General features: G+C 43.4%; 2 protein-coding genes across 3 annotated transcripts; both read left to right on the forward strand.

Annotated features, from left to right (window-relative positions):
* Positions 1 to 6: 6 nt before the first annotated feature.
* Positions 7 to 7,630, forward strand: ccdc28a (coiled-coil domain containing 28A). Its single transcript, XM_084490156.1, has 5 exons — positions 7 to 17; positions 1,230 to 1,411; positions 2,303 to 2,457; positions 6,246 to 6,268; positions 6,753 to 7,630. The coding sequence occupies exons 2-5, from the start codon at positions 1,351 to 1,353 to the stop codon at positions 6,805 to 6,807; spliced, it is 294 nt and encodes a 97-aa protein (XP_084346282.1). The 5' UTR covers positions 7 to 17; positions 1,230 to 1,350; the 3' UTR covers positions 6,808 to 7,630.
* A 5,811-nt stretch (positions 7,631 to 13,441) lies between these two features.
* LOC311373384 (CD209 antigen-like protein D) lies at positions 13,442 to 18,743 on the forward strand (the record flags this gene model as incomplete). 2 transcript variants are annotated; one of them, XM_084490154.1, is made up of 9 exons in its annotated part: positions 13,442 to 13,565; positions 14,596 to 14,745; positions 15,004 to 15,075; positions 15,809 to 15,859; positions 16,193 to 16,335; positions 16,494 to 16,594; positions 16,693 to 16,850; positions 17,211 to 17,513; positions 18,114 to 18,743. In XM_084490154.1, the coding sequence occupies exons 1-9, from the start codon at positions 13,475 to 13,477 to the stop codon at positions 18,677 to 18,679; spliced, it is 1,635 nt and encodes a 544-aa protein (XP_084346280.1). In that variant the 5' UTR covers positions 13,442 to 13,474. The 2 variants fall into 2 exon arrangements, with proteins under 2 accessions (XP_084346280.1, XP_084346281.1); XM_084490155.1 differs by lacking the exons at positions 17,211 to 17,513; positions 18,114 to 18,743 and having other exon boundaries at positions 16,693 to 16,858.
* Between the last annotated feature and the right edge of the window lie 358 nt (positions 18,744 to 19,101).

The raw sequence follows: 19,101 nt of genomic DNA on the forward strand, positions 1-19,101 counted from the left end.
CGGTCCAAGAGCAGGAGGTACTCCTCCGCCCATGACCTTATTAGGATGTGTGTACCTGACTTATCGTTGACGGTTGTTAATGTTGAATTGATTACATTTATTTCAGACAGTCAATAGAAATCAAACGTATCAAAAATACAAAATGAAATGAAAAGCACGAAAAATCAATAATTCTTATTATTATTAATATATTTTGGTCAATATTAATGTCTATTTACTAAAGGCATTCAAAACGTCATGACACGCCCATGACCTTATTAGGACTATGCATCCTGTCCTACTTTTGACTGTTAATGTTAGCCAATATGAATGTCTGTGTATGTGTGAACACAGTTATATAGATAAATGTATACTTTATTGATCCCTAGGGGAAATTCAAAGTTGCAGTAGCTTAAAGACAGCATACAAGGTGATAAAACATCCACGTGTGTGTATAATATAGACAATGAAAGATAACAAGTAAAATATCCACAAGAATGTAAACAGAGATGTATAAGTATGTACAATAGTGCAAGGATAAAGTCTAGATAACCAGCATTAACTATTAACAATAAAAGAGAATAATGTAAACATAGTAATAATTTAAAAAGTATAGCATTGCAAGGATAGAAAACAGCATTAACTATTAACAATAAAAGAGTAATGTGAACACAGTAATAATATAAGTAGTAATAATAATAATAAGTAATAATAAGTACAGCAATGCAAGTTAAAACTAAAATGTCCACAAGAATGTAAAAAGATGTATAAGCATTAGACTAATGTCAACCTATAATAATGTAATATTTTACATTTTATAAAACATTATAAACATATAAGAGAATAATGTAAACATAGTAATAATATAAAAAGTGATTGCAAGCATAAAGTCTAGAAACCAGCATTAAATATGTACAATGAAAGAGAATAATGTGAACACAGCAATAATATAAAAAGTACAGCAGTGCAAGTTAAAACTAAAATGTCCACAATAATGTAAAAAGATGTATAAGCATATTAGACTAATGTCAACCTATAATATCGTAACATCTTTTGTTTTATAAAACATAAACACAAAAGAAAAAAATGAAAACACAGAGATAATATGAAAAGTTTAGCAGTGCGAGACTAAAGTCCATAAGAACAGCATTAATTAGTTAATTCATTAGTTAATTAATTGGTTAATTAATTAGTTATGAGTGCGTCGTCTCGTCGTTCCTTTTCCCTAAACCCCGCCCCTTTCGTCTCAGGGGCGTCCGGGAGAAATCCAAGTCCCTGCCGACCTCGGGGGCCAAAGCCACCCCCGCGCCGGGCCCCGGGGCCCCCGTCATCCAGCACTCCTTCCTGACGGACGTGTCTGACGTCCAGGAGATGGAGAAGGGCCTCCTGGGGCTCCTCAACGACTTCCACTCTGGGAAGCTGCAGGCGTTCGGTAGGGCCCGTTTTAAAAGTGATGCTTTTTAAAATTGGATTACATTTTATTCATTTAAAAGTGATGCTTTTTTAAATTGGATTACATTTTATTCATTTAAAAGTGATGCTTTTTTAAATTGGATTACATTTTATTCATTTAAAAGTGATTCTTTTTTTTTAAATAAGATTACATTTTATTCATTTAAAAGTGATGCATTTTTAAATAAGATTACATTTTATTCATTTAAAAGTTATGCTTTTTAAAATAAGATGACATTTTATTCATTCAAAAGTGATGCTTTTTTTAATAGATTACATTTTATTCATTTAAAAGTGATGCTTTTTAAAATAAGATCACATTTTATTCATTTAAAAGTGATGCTTTTTAAAATTAGATTACGTTTTATTCATTTAAAAGTGATGCTTTTTTAAATAAGATTACATTTTAGTCATTTAAAAGTGATGCTTTTTTAAATTGGATTACATTTTATTCATTTAAAAGTGATGCTTTTTTTTAATAAGATTACATTTTATTCATTTAAAAGTGATGCTTGTTTTAATAAGATTACATTTTATTCATTTTATTCATCATTCACAGAACCACAGAGAGATGAACACAACACGCAAACACGTTTCAAGCAGTTATGTACACACACACACACGAGCGTGCACACACACACAGACAGAAAGAGACAGACAGACAGACACACACACACAGACAGACAGACACAGACATATATTAATGACACCCCCCCCAGGCCTCCAGCTAAACTCCCTTCATCAGCAGGGAAGGACGCGTCGCGAGAATCCCATCCACGACCGTTACGCCCAGTCTGACCTCAACTGTCATCATTCTGCGTCCTAACCCCGCCCTTTTCTCTCTCTTCGTCTCCTCCCCCTCGTCGCCTAGGCAACGAGTGCTCCATCGACCAGATGGAGCAGGTGCGGGAGATGCAGGAGAAGCTGGCGCGGCTGCACTTTGACCTCTACGGCGAGGCGGACGGCATGGCCGACGACCAGCGCAAGGCGGCGCGCGACGGCAACATGGACAAGCTGCTCACCAACGTGAGGGCCCGCGTCAGCGCCGCCGACGTCTACGCCCACATTTTCATCCAGAGAGACTCGCAATGGTCTTTAGAAAGAGACGCGACAGTATACCTCTGTGGGTACAGTGAGGGTGTTCACAGAACCAAGAGCCAAGCACGAACCATCACTAGGTTAACCCGTTCCACCGTATACACTAACCGTCGCTAGGTTAACCCGTTCCACCGTATACACTAACCGTCGCTAGGTTAACCCGTTCCACCGTACACACTAACCGTCGCTAGGTTAGCCCGTTCCACCGTATACACTAACCATCACTAGGTTAACCCATTCCACCATATTAGGGATGCAAGATCCGATATTAGGATCTGATATCGGCCCCGATATCAACATTTTAGCTGGATCGGGTATCTGTAAAAGCAAACCGATCCGTAAGACCGAGCCGTCCCTTTTTAAATAATATTTTAAAACGTATTACGCGACACGGGCTGCGTCATGCATGCCGCGACGCGCGAGCATTGAGTGGAGTTGCTGCGACAGACATGGGGGCGCACGAAGGGGTCTGTGATTTGGAGATATTTCAGCCTCCCCACACCAACTAGCTCGACGGCTGTTTGCAACGCGTGTAAAGCGAGCGTTGCCTCGGTCGTCCAGCCCGAGGAGCTGGCTCTGCCGGATACGGTCGAGATGTCGGAACAATGGAGCGTCTGAGAAATGATATGGACCCGGAGTGAACTGACGGCTGTCTGCTGAAAACATCGCTTTCTCCTCCATGTCGTGTTTCATAATATCAGAGAATACCCCCGCCAGTTCGGCCGCGGCGCAATGAAGGAATAAAGATCGTAGTTACTACTTTACAACCTCGTTGATGAGCAACATTTAGAAAAACATGTACTTTTAATTCAGCGTTGGGTGAAATCGAAGCGTAGTGTGTACCGAATGCATGTTGATGATTACACACTTATTATAGGGGGTGACTACATTGGCACGACACCGGCTTCCTCCATCTTCTGCGCCGGCAAAAAATAAAATATTAAAATATTAAAATAAATCGCCGACCCGAAGTGAGTTGACAACTGTCTGCTGGAAACATCTTTCTCCCGCCGGAGCAGCCCCTCCGGCGCCCGTCCGTATACGGCATTCCCCCAATTCCTTCTCCCCCATGGCCGAAGATAAACCACACTACGAGTCTTTACTTGTTGTGGAAGTACCCGAGAGTCGGAGAACCCGACGCGGTCTTAGATTCATAATATCCGAGAATATCCCCGTCAGTTCGGCCGCGGCGCAATGAACGAATAAAGATCATAAAGACGTCGGAAGAAATAAACGTTTATTTTAACAGATGTGCCCGAAGTTACTACTTAACAACCTCATTGATGACCCACGTTTAGGTAAACATGTACTTTTAATTCAGCCTTGGGTGAAGCCAGGGATACGCTTCTTATAAGGGCTAACTACATTCACCGGCTTCCTCTATCTTCTGCGCCACCTTTCTTAATAAATCGCCGTTTCTCGTTTTCCGACGGCGACGACAACACGTATACCGTCTCCTACTTCCGGCCTACGGCCTCTGGAAATGATTTCGAGCATGCGCAGAACGCAAACTCCGACACATGCCGTTTACATGCAGGTAGAGACCAGACTATGGACGACTTATCTAGGTGTTCTTATCTGATTTAGCTTGTCCGTTCACGTGCCGATTTCTGTGCAAAGTAGATTGGATGAAGGTGTTTACATGCATTTTACAAGTCCTGTTGCGTTCTTATTTGTTTAGTTACCCGATTATGACTCTGCATGTAAACGTGCTGACTGATATCGGATCGATATCGGGTATCGACCGATACGCAAGGCATCGGTATCGGCATCGGAACTGAAAAAGTCGGATCGGTGCATCCCTACACCGTATACACGAACCATCACTAGGTTAACCCATTCCACCGTATACACGAACCATCACTAGGTTAACCCATTCCACCGTATACACTAACCATCACTAGGTTAACCCAGAGAGAGAGAGAGAGAGAGAGAGAGAGAGAGACTAGGTTAACCCATTCCCCATACACAACGACGACAGCTAGGATAAGACGCTACACAGCTGAGTACGACATACAATAAGTGCGTCCATTCAGTGGCAGGACGTACACACGTACAACAAGTAGGAGGGGAGGGACTTAAGACCGTTTGAATGAATCAGTTTGTGTCAGTCAGTTCGCCAAGAAGAGTCGTTCGTTCGTTCGCATTTCCAGTAGCGGTGAATCATGATTCTCAGTCACTGAGTCGGTCAGACTCGGCTCCTCCCTCGTTCTCGTTCAAACGAATCACGATCGTGCAACGGTGCAAACGGTCATCAATCAACACAACATTAACTAAGTTCCTTTTAGCTGAGGAGCGCTTCATGTTCGGAATCGGGATGTTGTTGCCCGGCCTGACTCTCGTGACTTCTCAGTCCTCGAGTCTTCACCGCTAAAACACAGTCAGTGAACGACTCAGCGACTAGTGGGCGGAGCTGGGAGTCGAGTCTCGGAGAACGAACGACGACGAACGAGAGCGGCGAATCGGGTCGGTTCGTCCGTTTTAATTCGTCGTTCGTTCGAACTGATTCGTTCGCGAACGAGCCACCACTACCACAACATACAATACAATACACACATTTACACACACACCGACGGCGGAGCGGACCCCTCAGGGCGACAGCCGAGCTGGTCAGGGTGAGGGCGTCTCGCTCAGGGACACCTCCACACTCAGCTAGGAGGAGGAGCCGGGGATCGAACCAGCAACCTTCAGGTTACCAGTGAACCCACTAGGAGGAGCCGGGGATCCGACCAGCAACCTTCCCTAAGGCGCCAGTTAGGATGAGTTTCCTTGCTCAGGGACACCTCTTCGTCCTAAGCTACTGCCGCCCCGTGTGTGATGTAGGGATGGGTCAGAATATTAGATTATTAGATTATTCGATTATTCGTTCCCGAGGGTCAAAGTCGATTTTTAACATTTGGACCGTGAACATTTTTCCCCATTCAAATAAACAAGAATTAACGGACGGAACTAATGTTGGTTCTTTAGCACTATTAGTTTTTTTTATTATTATTAATCATGTACAGAAAAACAATATACACAAGCATAAATATTAATATATATGCATACAGCACAAACACTGATCACTGTTAAAGTTAGTCTTTTTGCGTTTAAGATATGAAGTGCTTTCTTGCCGATGATCCATGGCTGCCTTTGTGAATGTCGGCACACGTCGAATAATCGATTATTCGTTCATACCACCCACTGATTATTCGACCATGAAAAATGAAGAGTCATTCACATCCCTAGTGTGATGTCATTTGGGATGGGAGTGACTCGATGTTTTCACGGCCGCGTAATCAGCGGGTGGTTATGAACGAATCACGGGTTATTCTCAGATTTTCCGATTTCCGGGATTAATCCTCGTGAATTTCTTCTCGTAAATATGTTAATACTTTGCGTTTGAACTTCTGTGAACTTACTACGTGACCTCAGAGCTCAGACTCTTCGCCCCGTTCCACGTGTGTGTATTGTATGCACATCTACTCCTATTTATGCTTGTGTATATTGTCTTTCTGTGTGTGATTAACAGAAAATAATAATAATAATAATAATAATAATAATAATAATAATAATAATAGTGGCAATGTTCCGTCAATTCATTTGTGTTTATTTGAAATTGGAAAAATATGTCAAAATGTTCTAAATTCGCTTGTGAATAATTGATTATTGTGAACCCATCCCTGCTTATAATTATTCGTGTTTTAAAGTTTATTTTTGTTTTTTTTCCTCCACAGCTGGAGGAGCTGAGTTCTTCAATGTATCCTTTTGGACCTGATTGGCTGACGGTTGTTGCACGGGGGCGGGTGTTAGAGGGACTCGAGGGAGGGGATTGGCTGACGGTCGCCTTGGGGGGCGGGTGGTAGAGGGACTCGAGGGAGGGGATTGGCTGACGGTCGCCTTGGGGGGCGGGTGGTAGAGGGACTCGAGGGAGGGGATTGGCTGACGGTCGCCTTGGGGGGCGGGTGGTAGAGGGACTCGAGGGAGGGGATTGGCTGACGGTCGCCTTGGGGGGCGGGTGTTAGAGGGACTCGAGGGAGGGGATTGGCTGACTTGTCCAATCAAATGACTCGGTCGGAACTAACGCTTGTATAATGAGCGACGGGGGTGCTGTTGGAGGGAGAGGTGGGAGGGGATTGGCTGACGGCGGCGGCCCCGGGGGGGGGGGGGGGGGCGGGTCTTAGAGGGGGCACGTTGAATGGGGATTGGCTGTAGCACCCGTCTCCCTTGACTCTCTGCTCCAGTCAGAAGCTGAACCTCGCCGACTCCCAGGAGATCCCCCGGACAGCCAGCATCTGACCTCCTCCTCCTCCTCCTCCTCCTCGTCTCATCTCCCCCTCTCTCTACTCCCCCTCTCTCTCCTCCTGTGAGGAGGTGCCCGTGTCGGAGAGTGTTCACTATTATCACGACTGTTGATCATCACCGATAGGGTCAGCATTCTGAGCAGTGCACCAGCAGGTCAACGGATGAGCCAATGATATGGACGGCTTGAATGGTTGATCCCCCACTCTGCCCTCTCATCCCCTTCTCGGTCTAAAGTGTTTATCAAAGGGTGTTAGATCTACTAGGGCAGTGTTTCACAAACTTTTTTTTTTTTTGGGACCCTTTTTTTTTTTTTTTTTTTTAATGACAAACCATCGCGACCCAATTCGAAATGGTACAGTACTATCGAAAACATTCTTCTTGATTAAAGTTTTTTTTTTAAATGCTCACGCCGAACAGGTAGGCTTGTGTTTAAGGGCAGCTGTTGTTATCAGACAGTCAGTCAAATCAATCAATCAATCAATCAATTTGAACAGTCCACATTAATCAATTCATTAACCACATGAGATAAGATAAGATAAATTTGGGTGTTTCAGCAGCATGAAGTGAGACAGTCCAGAAACTGTAGAGATATATGACAAAATAGTGCCAAAGTATTTCTGTAAAAAAAAAAAAAAAAAAGTTTAATTTTTTTATTTATTTTATTTTATTTTTATACATTTATTTGGCAACCCAATTAAACTCATGTGGGTCGCGACCCAGTCTTTGGGAAGCACTACTAGGGGACCACTCTTAAGGTCAGGGGTCCACTTCAACTGCCACATTTTGTATTGTACACTGAAACAGTGTGCGAATTATACCACCATCAACGGGGGGGGGGGGGGGGTCGCGGTGGTTACACGCGTTCACCATTGTTGACGGGGGGGGGGGGGGGGGGTTGGTCGCGGACGGGATTGTTAAGAGAGCAGCCAGCCTATAACTCACGCTTTGAGCGGCTCTAGTGCGGTAATGACAATTATATATATATATATATATATTTATTATATATATATTTAACATATTTTACACATTGGAGAAAAACCATGCCCAAAATAGACATTTATTTGGCTATGATATCAATATTCTAGAGCTCCCCCAAAATTTCACAAACCATGTTTCCAGGGGAGCTCAAATCACCACTAGGGGCGCTATTAATCCCCCTGCTCGCCCTTAATTCGCACACTGCACTGAGAGGTAAATGGGGTTAAGGGTGGGGTTTAGGGGTGGGGTGAATCCTCGAAATATACCGTATCATGTGATATATCTTTAGCTCTGGTCACTTTAGACGACGTCGCCGTTTTCACTCACGCGTCAGGCGGGGGATTTAGCGTCGTCAAAGAGCAACGCGATCCCGAATGACTTTCGCAATAAGCAACGTCTCCGATCGTCGGGTTCGTACGTTTTTAGTCTCTTTTATCGGGGGGAAAACCGCGGAGAACTGCGCTTCCGTCAGCGGAACCTGAACTCCCAGCCAGCTCGCAAACTAAAAATGTGTTTTACGGAAAAATGTAACTTAAAATCTCTCCTGTTTTGAGTCTGTCTAAGATGAGGTGACGGGATCTCTAGATTTCTAGATCCATCGATTTTTGGGTCTCTAGATTTCTAGATCTCTAGATTTGTGGGTCGGGTCAATTAACGATGAAGAATGAATTATTGTGTGACCCCAAATCAAAATCTCTTCATTCTGACATCAGAAACAGTAATGGTTTTTATTTTTTATAGATCTCTGGATTTATAGATCTCTAGATTTATGGGTCTCTAAATTTCTGCGTATCTGTATTTCTATATCTCTAGATTGCTGGGTCTCTAGATTCCTGGATATCTTGATTTCTAGATTTCTATATCTCTTGATTTCTATATGTCTTGATTGCTATACCTCTAGATTTCTGGGTCTCTAGATTTCTAGATCTCTACATCTCTGGGTCTCTAGATTTCTAGTTCTCTAGATTAGGGTCAATGAACGATGAAGAATGAATTTTTGTGTGACCCCAAATCAAAATCTCTCTTGATTCAGACTTAAGATCAGAAACAGTATTGTTTGTTATTTTTATAGATTTCTGGATTTCTAGATCTCTAGTTGTCTTGATTTCTAGATCTCTAGATTTATGAGTCTCTATCCTTCTAGATTTCTGGGTCTCTAGATTTCTAGATCTCTGGGTCTCTGGAACCAGGGTCTCTCGTCAACCGAGTTTGAAAGTGGAATTCCGTTCCCGCTACGCAAAGTCGACTGCAGTTCTTGTAAGAGACGTTTGACCTTTCAACTTTGACCTTCTCTTACCTGAAGTGGCTGCGGCCTTTACCTGGGGCCGCGGGTTCGACTCCCAAGTGCCTAGTACCAGTCCGGTCGAAAGAGAGCATAAAAAAGAACAAAACATGACATCTAAAATCGTAGCGTTGATTGTTTTGATTTTAATCGCACTAAAACACGTTTACCCCAAAAACACTTTAGTGCAAACAAGTTCCGGGCTGATTGATCGATAAAGAATGTTTTTTTTTTATTTGTGTGTGACCCCCAAATTGCAAAATCGCTTTTGATTCTGACTAAGATCAAAAACAGTATTGTTTGTTGTTTTCGTTCATATTTGCACATATCTGCTCATATTTGTGAACGAACCATGCCTTACCTTACTTTGCTAATCATTTGATCGCCTTGTTCTTTCGAAATCGTAGGATTCATGGGTTGAATTTAATATATTTTAGTCGAGGCGGAAGATGCAATGGTTGTTTGCTGCTTGTAAAGAAAAGGAAAAAATATTTATATTTTTCTTTGTGTGTGTGTGTGTGTCTCCATTATTGTAACCACCAGTTTCTTGATTTCCCCTGAACATCTCCATTAATAAAAGACTATTGAAATCCTACACAATCCTCTTGTTTCACCTTCTTATGATAAATGTATTCATTGTAAGTCGCTTTGGATAAAAGCGTCTGATAAACGCCCTGAATGTATATGTACCACAGTCGGCTTTCACTGTTTTATCTCCTTTTTAAAGATGTATACAAGGAGGCGGAGTCTGAAACATGATACGGAAATCCAGTCTCCCCATTGGTCGACCCAAGTTACCCAGACTAGTCAAGTGTGTGACGGAATGTCTTCGCTGTGTGTTTCTAAGGAAACGGCAGCTGAGGAAAAGAGGGCGGACACCTCCTAATAATAAACACACACACACACACACACACAGCGCAAGCTTTACCAAACAGTGCATGCGTAAAAATCGAAACGCGCAAAGGGAATAGTTTGCGCGTAAAGGTGGTTGAAAATGGAGACGACCAGCGGATCTCTCCCCCACTCCGTGAAGCAGTGGCGGATGGACAGCACAGACTACGAGTTGAAGTCCGTCCGGACGGACCCCGGGACCGGGTCGAGGCTCGTCCGGGACCCGCTTCAGCGCGTGGATTCCTCCGCTGGTCCACAAGCCGTCCAACCAGCAGGTGCGTGCGGGCGGAGAGCGACGCGTCTCCGGGCGGGTTAGTTAGAGTTAGATACAGTGTTGATTGTAATGATATAAACATGGTTTGGCAATTCAGTTATTAGACAGTCAGGCAGAGCATGCGCAGTAGGACTGGCGCGCTGCATGTTAACGGTAGTTCGGTGTTAAGTCTATGGAAGAGGGGAGTCAATGTTACCGCGTGTATCCTATGCTTCGTATACATAAAGCACTTCTCTTCAAGTTACCTACGGTATGTTTATTGAAGAACCCAACATAAACATTACATTGATATCCATTGATGTGCGGACCGGTCGAACTCCTTCTCCCTCATCCTGGTGCTGAATGTGTTAAATGCATCGGCATTTGTATGTGTGTTTTCCAGCATACGTTTTATGTGGAGCGTCTGCCCAAATATCCAATCGACATTCCGTCTCCTCTTTGCTCCACGTTGAGCCACGACTCATTTTCACCCGACGGTCCGACAATGTGCTGCTCATCTTGGAGTTACCGCTAATCAAACAATAATTCCCATAATGCGCGCTGCTGAGCGGGTGCCTGTTACATGCTTTTTAGAACCGGATCGGACCGAGGTGCGTTCGCGTTCACATCTCAAGCGGACCGCGCCAGGGTTCGTTTGGATACGAACCGAGACCACCTCTTCAGGGATGTCTCGGGCCGGCTGCTATGGTGCGCACCAAAGTGAGGTGGTTGCATTCACGCCAACGCAAACGTACGGACCGAACTCGTTCAGTGCGCACTATTAAACGCTGTTGGTGTGAAAGCAAGAGAGTGAATAAACTCGTGAAACAGAGAAGTATCGACACGTAATCCATTGGTTTAAACAATGTAACTGTATTCTGAATACCAACAATTTAATTAGTTATTTAAATCATAATACTTATAATTTGTATTCAGAATACGTAACGCCGGTACATGTATTCCGTTTCTCCTCAACACTGGGTTAGATATAGTTAGTTGGTTATAGGCGATCACCACGGCGGCGGTGGTGGTGCGTTATGGGAGTCTGGAGGTGAACTGTGTTCTCACTTTTATGTTCACTAGGACTGGATGTTATTACAGTGTTGAAATATAAGATGTAGGCCGGATATTGTTGAACTAATGATATTTAAACTCGCTTTGATTGGAGACGCGACGGACACACACACACACACACGCACACAGTTAATAATTCCTCCCTAAAATGCAATCAAATAGACCTACAGGTCTATATTATAGGTCTATATATCTATGTAATTGTTTTATATATATTTACATGTTCAATGTAACCATTTGTGAAGTGTGTTGATTGACAGTCAGTTCTAACCAATGGTAATGCGCCAGAGAGCTGTTTTAAATGATTGATATGCAATTAAAAAGTGGCGCGAAGTTTAGCGTACATCAGGTCTTCATCATAATAACAATAAATACCACGTTCTATGAAACAAGACCTTTCTTTAACTTGGAGACTTCTAAAAACATGTCAAGTTATACTTTCAGTCCATATTGTAATGATAACTTTATTTATATATCACCGTTATAAAGTGCATTACAATTAGAACAGATAATTCAAGACAATAAAAATAATGCAATACAAGATATTACGAGATGCAATACAATAAAATAAGCAGCAAAACATATCAACGAGATCAATACTTTGAATAGTAGGCCTACTCAAAATGCCATCAGTTAGGAAAAGCTGTAAGATAAAGTGAGTCTTAAGAAGAGATTTTAACGAGGATACTGAGATTAATACAACACAATATATATATATATTTTTGTTGTTGTTGTTGTTTGTTGTTTTTTGTTTTTTGTTTGTTGTTGTTGTTGTTGTTTTTAATTAAACATTTAAATATAAATATTTACATGTTTTGATTGTATGTCACGTGGTCAAACAGCCGCGTGTGAGAGCCGTGAGACTCAATCCAAACCAGTTTGAATCAAAGTGTCAGTTTTAAAGGGTACAGGCCAGGCTCGGTTTGTGGTGTGGTGTGGCCATCTAGAGGTCAAAGTGATCCACTGCAGGATTACCTCGACATGATTACTGCATCTGTTAGAGAGTGTCTCTCTCGCTTCCCCCACAGAGCCGTCCCGCCAAATACAGACGTGTTGCCCTGGCTGAGAACATATTGTAAGATACATTCTAGAATTATTATTCTATATAATTCTGATGGCAAAAAACACAAGACTACGCACAGGCACACAGGCACACACAGACCACAGATAAGAAGACTCAGGGTGTCGCGTCCTGTAGCTGGAGACGCAGCGGTGCAAAGGAGGAAATGAAGATCAGAAGATAAAAAAGTTTGTTCATTACTATAACTATATAAGCCTTATAATAAATAAAAGAGTCCTCAACAGCCTGATTATTTATTATCCTTCATTCCAATAACTATTTGAGTCTTATTATAAAGGGTAACGGTGATAGTTTGATATTCTCTTGCAAAACCAAATAGCTTGTTGAATAGATCTGGTTCAGATGATCTGGTTCTGTGAGCCACAAGTCTAACTTTAATAAAATACTTTTCTTTCACAAAAAAAGGAGAACATAGCAATTGCAAAATCATTACACACACACACACACACACACACACACACACACACACACACACACACACACACACACACCTGTGATTGGTTACAGGTGTGCAGCCCCCCCCAGCCCCAGAGTCTAATCAGTGTGACTGGGGCCAGGTGAGGCTGCTTCAACCATCCACCACACACACACACGCTCCACAATGTCTTTTAACGTGATGGGAAATCCACCATAATGTTCAGTATGTTTTTGAGTGTTTGAAAAAACAGCAGTACAGAGTTCTGACAAAAAGAAGTTTTATTTGACCTAAATGAATACAAAAAACTGGTCGTGGAGAACCGATAAAAGAACATTAAAATATTATAAACATGAATGATCGAGGATCAACATGAAAGTTGTTTGTGTGGACGTTAATTCCCCGTGAGCAGAAGAGATAGGCTTCACAGAAATTATACGCATTAGAGTTAACATCAGCTACTGGAACAACCCACGCTGCTTCTAAACCACACACACACACACACACACACACACACACACACACACACACACACACACACACACACAAACATTTCCCAACACTGATGATATCAGATTGCAAGCTGATGATTGGTCAGAATTCAAACCTGTGACGTGGTTTCTCCAGCTTAAATAGCGGAGCTGAATCCTTGAGAGCAGATGCATTGGAATCTGTCAGAGAGGAACCATGGACACCATCGCTGAACCGGACCCTGGACTCTCTGAGGAACCTGAGGACACGTCTTTGGACCGGAAGGAGACCAGGAAGAGAAGATTTGGTAGGTGCCCTTTTTAGAGGATTCAAAATAACTAATCCAGTAAACGATATGTTTTCATCTGCATGCATTTTAGATTTACGTTTAGCAAACGTTTTAATTCAGAGTGACCGACCTGATGAACCAGCGACCGTATAGACAGATTTATTCTCCTAAATAACGACATGTGTGTGTTCTAGACAAAACCCTTTTTTTTTTTTACCTTACTTGACTTCTGATTACGCCCGTGAGTTACGGACTATTGATAGGCATCTCAAGTAGTTGTGAGTTTCATGATATATGTTCGTTATATACGTAGAACAGAGTGCAGAGTAACTTTGGGGAGCCGAACACAAGTTTAGTTTTTTCATTACTTATTATGAATGGTAGTGCAACATGACATTAGAGTGACAATGGTTTATTTCATCAACAACTGTGTGTTTTGATAATGGCTACTCATTTAACTGAAGTGATATCAGGTGTACTTATGAATTTAACATAATTATATCAAGTTTGTCATTAATATGAACATATCTCAAACTATCCCACAATACATATCCTCATATTTTCTGTGTGTGCCGTTGTGAAAGACCCTGGTGACACGCAGGACACATGTTGTCTCCCCTTGATTACTGTGTGTATGTATGTATTTCTGTTAGTATTACTCTATAACTATGCGTGTGTATATATCAATAATGAGGGAATAATAACGTATACGTATGTATGCTAGAGACCAGTACTTGTTGTGCTTAAGTGTGTTCTAAACTCAACACGAGAGCCACAGTACCAGTCTTACTGAGCTGTTCTCAGTAGAGGTCTTCAGGTGTTTCTTCTAGACGGGGAGGGATTCTGCAGACCGTAGGGAGACTGTCTGGACTGTGAATGATGGCCACGCAGTATGAATATGTTTATGAACATACTCTGTGTGTCCGTGTGTGTGCGCTTGAGTGCATCAGTGAGTCTGTGTGTCAAAAGAGGACATCAGATAAGCGTTGAAGAAAAACATTTCGCAACACGTAATTGAGAATTAAAACACGTGACGTGGTTTTTCCAGCTGATGGAGGAAAGATGAAGGCTAGGTTCAGAAGCAGTGGAAGCCATCAGAGAGTAACCATGGTCACCATCTCTGAACCGGACCCTGGACCCTCTGAGGAACCTGAGGACACGTCTTTGGACCGGAGGAAGACCAGGAAGAGAAGATTTGGTAGGTGCCCCTTTTTAGAGAATTTAAAAGAAATAATCCAGTCCAAAAAAATGATTCAAAATAAAATATGTTTTCCTCCACATACATTTAAGATTTATGTTTAGAATTTTTTTTTTAGCCAAAGTGACCGTGTGTGTGTGTGTGTGTGTGTGTGTGTGTGTGTGTGTGTGTGTGTGTGTGTGTGTGTGTGTGTGTGTGTGTGTGTGTGTGTGTGTGTGTGTGTGTGTGTGTGTGTGTGTGTGTCCTACTCCTGAACAGTTCTATGGTTGCACATCGCTGGCGTTGTGAGCATCGGACTGCTGAGTATTCTCCTCATCTCCCTGCGCTTCAGTGAGTCAGAATCATATCATCCTGAATATAATTACAATACAGTTATCATATTAATGATTGTACTAATAGCAATGATAATGATAATTATTGTTTTTGTTAGAATTAGTGTTAATAATATGAAGGATCTTACTACTATGTAACAGCAGGCCTGTCGGACAAGTTGCTCTGCACAGTTGGTCAACGCGCATGTGCCAAGCAGCCTGCAGCTCACACACACAGACACACGCACGCACGCACGCATGCATGCACGCACACACACACCGCACACACACACACACACACACACACACACACAGCACTCGCAAACGCACATATACACCGCACGCACGCACGCACACACACACACACACACACACACACACACACACACACCGCACGCGTGAATGCACACATACACCGCGCACACATACACCGCACACACGCATGTACGCACATACGCACACACACACACCGCACACACACATGTGCACGAACACACACATTTCAAGACAAAGGCAGCGCAGTACACCGCATACACACACGTCGCACACACATGCACACACGCACGCACACACATGCACGCGCATACACACACTGCACACATGCGGACGCAGACGTTGAAAGACAACGGCAAGATGGAGATCACCGCCCCGCTGTCGACACACTCTCCCAGCTGAGACCTTGTGTCTATTGTAGAGACGATGTCGTTCTGTTTTAGAGCTCATTCCTTCTGTACTCCTCTGTCCCGTCCTAGACACACCGTCACCTTGGAAGGAGGGGAGAGAGCGCTTACTGGATGAACTCGGTGAGGGTTTTATCCAAGTTATTACATCAATCGCATTGTTAACATTTTTTTTCTTTTGTGATTAATGTTTGAACATCCCCTCTTCCTTATAACTTCACATTTTATATTGTCAGGCTAACAGAGGATAGACCGTGTTAAACTACCACCAAATAGACCACCAAAGTGGTCTACTAAAGACATTTATCTATTGTCGTCATGCTTCTATTGACGTCTATTAAGGTCGTGCTTCTATTGTGGTCTGTTAAGGTCAGGTCTCAGGGTTGTGTGTCAGTAATGAAGACAATAAGATAAGCAGTTCTGTGTTTGTTAAGGATTTTCTTTTACATTCAACAGATGAATTGGCGCTTCAGGGCTGGATGTTTTACGACCAGAGTTTCTACCTTATGTCTACTACTAAGAAGAGCTGGAAGGCCAGTAGAGAAGACTGTCTGCGGAGAAACGCAGATCTGGTGGTTATCAACAGCAGAGAAGAACAGGTGTGTGTGTGTGTGTGTGTGTGTGTGTGTGTGTGTGTGTGTGTGTGTGTGTGTGTGTGTGTGTGTGTGTGTGTGTGTGTGTGTGTGTGTGTGTGTGTGTGTGTGTGTGTGTGTGTGTGTGTTGTCATGACAACAGATGCTATTACCGTTGCAAACAGGGGTTTCTCAGCAGAATGTTCGATCCTTCCTGGATTGGACTGAGCAATAGAGACACAAAGGGGACCTTCAAGTGGGTGGATGGTACCCCCATGACCTCAAGGTAAGGCTGATGACTCTGTTCAGCAGCATCTCTTCTCTGAGAGTTACAGAGTGACCTCACCTCAACACTGGGCTCCACTGTCTCCTCGTGGTTCTCAGTTTGAGACGCGCTAAACCAGGCGATGACGGAGGAGCAGAAGACTGTGTCGTAGCAGGGGAGGGCGGCTGGTCCAAAGAACCGTGTGACAGACTGCACCACTGGATCTGTGAGAAGGCTGTGGACCTGGATCATCTGGAGGCTGAGCTGAACAAAGAGGGTCCGTAGACTTTGTTTATGTTCATGAGTGGAGAACGGTTCCTCCTTTCAGTTCTCTGTGCCGTAGACACAGTAAATATACTGTTTATGAGTGGAAAGGTGGTTGGGTGTGTTTAGGTCTACTAAGACCATGTTTCTATTGTGGTCTACTAATGCCATGTTTCTATTGTGGTCTACTAAGTCCAGGTTTCTATTGTGGTCTACTAAGGTCATGTTTCTACTGTGGGCTACTAAAGTCAGGTTTCTATTATGGTCTACTGTGGACATGTATTAGGAGAGAGTGAAGGGAGTGTCTGATGGTGCATCTCTACATACGTGTTGTAAACGTTCACTCCTCTCCTCCTGGTTTCTTCTGGTTCAGTGATGCCCACGGAGGAGGAGGAGGCCCCCAGCATCACAAAGTTCCACTCCACTTCCCAGGTGTTGCCCGTGGGCCAAACGGCCCGCTACACCTGCGATGCCGGCGGCACGCCGGAGCCCACCGTCGAGTGGCTCCACAACGGCCGGCCCCTGGAGAGGAACGGCACAGACGACCAATCGGAGGCCTGGGTGGAGAAGGGGTTCCTCTTCGTCAGAGGTGTGAGGTCTGGCGTGAACACGGTCTGCTGCATGGCGAGCAACAGCGCTGGCACGGCCAATCACACCGCTGAGCTGCTTGTCTTTGGTAAGATCTGGATCCAAGGAGAGATGTTTGTTGTTGATGTATTCATAACGTTGTTGTTGATATCAAGGTTCAAGGTTCAAGGTTAATTTTATTGCCATATAGTGTAAAACACAATTGGAATTTTTTACAGCAGTTTAATTGTTTGAACGATGGTAAACGGTTGAATTTGGACCAAGTTATGATGTCTTAAGTGGTTGAAGAGGATGAAGCATGAATCAGCGGTTTTTGAATTTTCCAGTAGAAATGAATGGGGGAATTTTGGGTGAATAACCTGGAATATCTCAGGAGTTATGAATAATATGAATACAAAGAATAATAGTACAAATGGAGCTGAACGTTTTGAAGTTTGAATGATGTTTCTACGTTGAAGTATGTTGAAGGATTTGCGAACGGAAAAAGATGTGAATGCCCCCAGCATTCACACCAATTATCTTAAACACAATGTGTACTATTGCTTAGAAAATCGACAGCACATGATTCCACTATCGTACCTATCACATGATATTTTTTTTGTCTTCCTATGTTAATGTTTGAAGAGGAGAGAGCGATCAAAAAAAGAGTCTGAATCAAGCAGTTAATCATGTCTTGTTCTCCCGTCAGATGCCTGTGAACTCACACTGGACCCAAACACAGCCCACAGATACCTCTCTCTGTCTGAGGACAACAGAAAGGTGACGCTGGTTGGATGGGACCAGTCGTATCCGGATCACCCAGAGAGATTTGACTACCATCAACAGGTGTTGTGTAGAGAGGCTCTGACTGGCTGCTGTTACTGGGAGGTAGAGTGGAAAGGACGTGTTGGTATAGGAATGACATACAGAGGAATCACAAGGAGAGGAGGGGGTGATGACAGCGGGCTTGGATGGAAAAACAAGTCCTGGATTCTTTATTGTCATGATGATCGTTACTCTGCCTGGTACGACGGTAAAGAGACACACATACATCTCCCCCCCGCTGGCTCTACCAGAGTAGGAGTGTATCTGGACCGGCCTGCTGGCACTCTGTCCTTCTACAGAGTGTCCCCAGGTGTAGGAGGGTCCTCAGACACACTGACACACATCCACACCTTCAGGTCCACCTTCACACAGAAGGACCTCCTCCCTGGGTTTTGGGTAGGGAGGGGGTCAGAACGGGGTGTTGGCTCAGTGTCTCTGTTTCGGTTGTAGAAAAAAAAAAAGGGCGGGCAGGCGGGCACGCGCGCACGCACGCATGCACGCACACACACATGTACGCACACACTCACATAAACACACACACACACACATGCACACCTGTTCATGATTTGTATTGTCTGCAGCTTCTATTGCTTTAGTCCTTGTGTTTATTGTGTACATGTAAGGGACTATTTTTCTGTTGTATTTGTTAATGAAGCTTAATGGTAATAAACAACTCAATTGATCCAACTGAATGTTCTCGTGTGTTCAGCCGATGATCATTCTCGTTTTATTAGTAAATAATGCTTACATAAGTGCCTTAAGAATAATAATTTGTTAATCCGAAATTATAAATAAAACAACAAATGTTTTTCTGATATTATTCTGGGACCTCCTCCCTGGGTTTTGGTTGGGGGGGGGGGACGGACACTCTC

Source organism: Micromesistius poutassou (genome assembly GCF_964030765.1).
Source record: "Micromesistius poutassou genome assembly, contig: SCAFFOLD_2514, whole genome shotgun sequence".
In the NCBI taxonomy this organism is placed as follows: Eukaryota; Metazoa; Chordata; class Actinopteri; order Gadiformes; family Gadidae; genus Micromesistius; species Micromesistius poutassou.

Excerpts from the sequence above, each read along its gene's own strand:
- ccdc28a (XM_084490156.1), top strand. The coding sequence starts at position 1,351 with ATGGAGAAGGGCCTCCTGGGGCTCCTCAACGACTTCCACTCTGGGAAG. Across the intron at positions 1,412-2,302 it reads TGGGAAGCTGCAGGCGTTCG|GCAACGAGTGCTCCATCGAC; the intron begins GTAGGGCCCGTT and ends CTCGTCGCCTAG. Across the intron at positions 2,458-6,245 it reads TGGACAAGCTGCTCACCAAC|CTGGAGGAGCTGAGTTCTTC; the intron begins GTGAGGGCCCGC and ends TTTCCTCCACAG.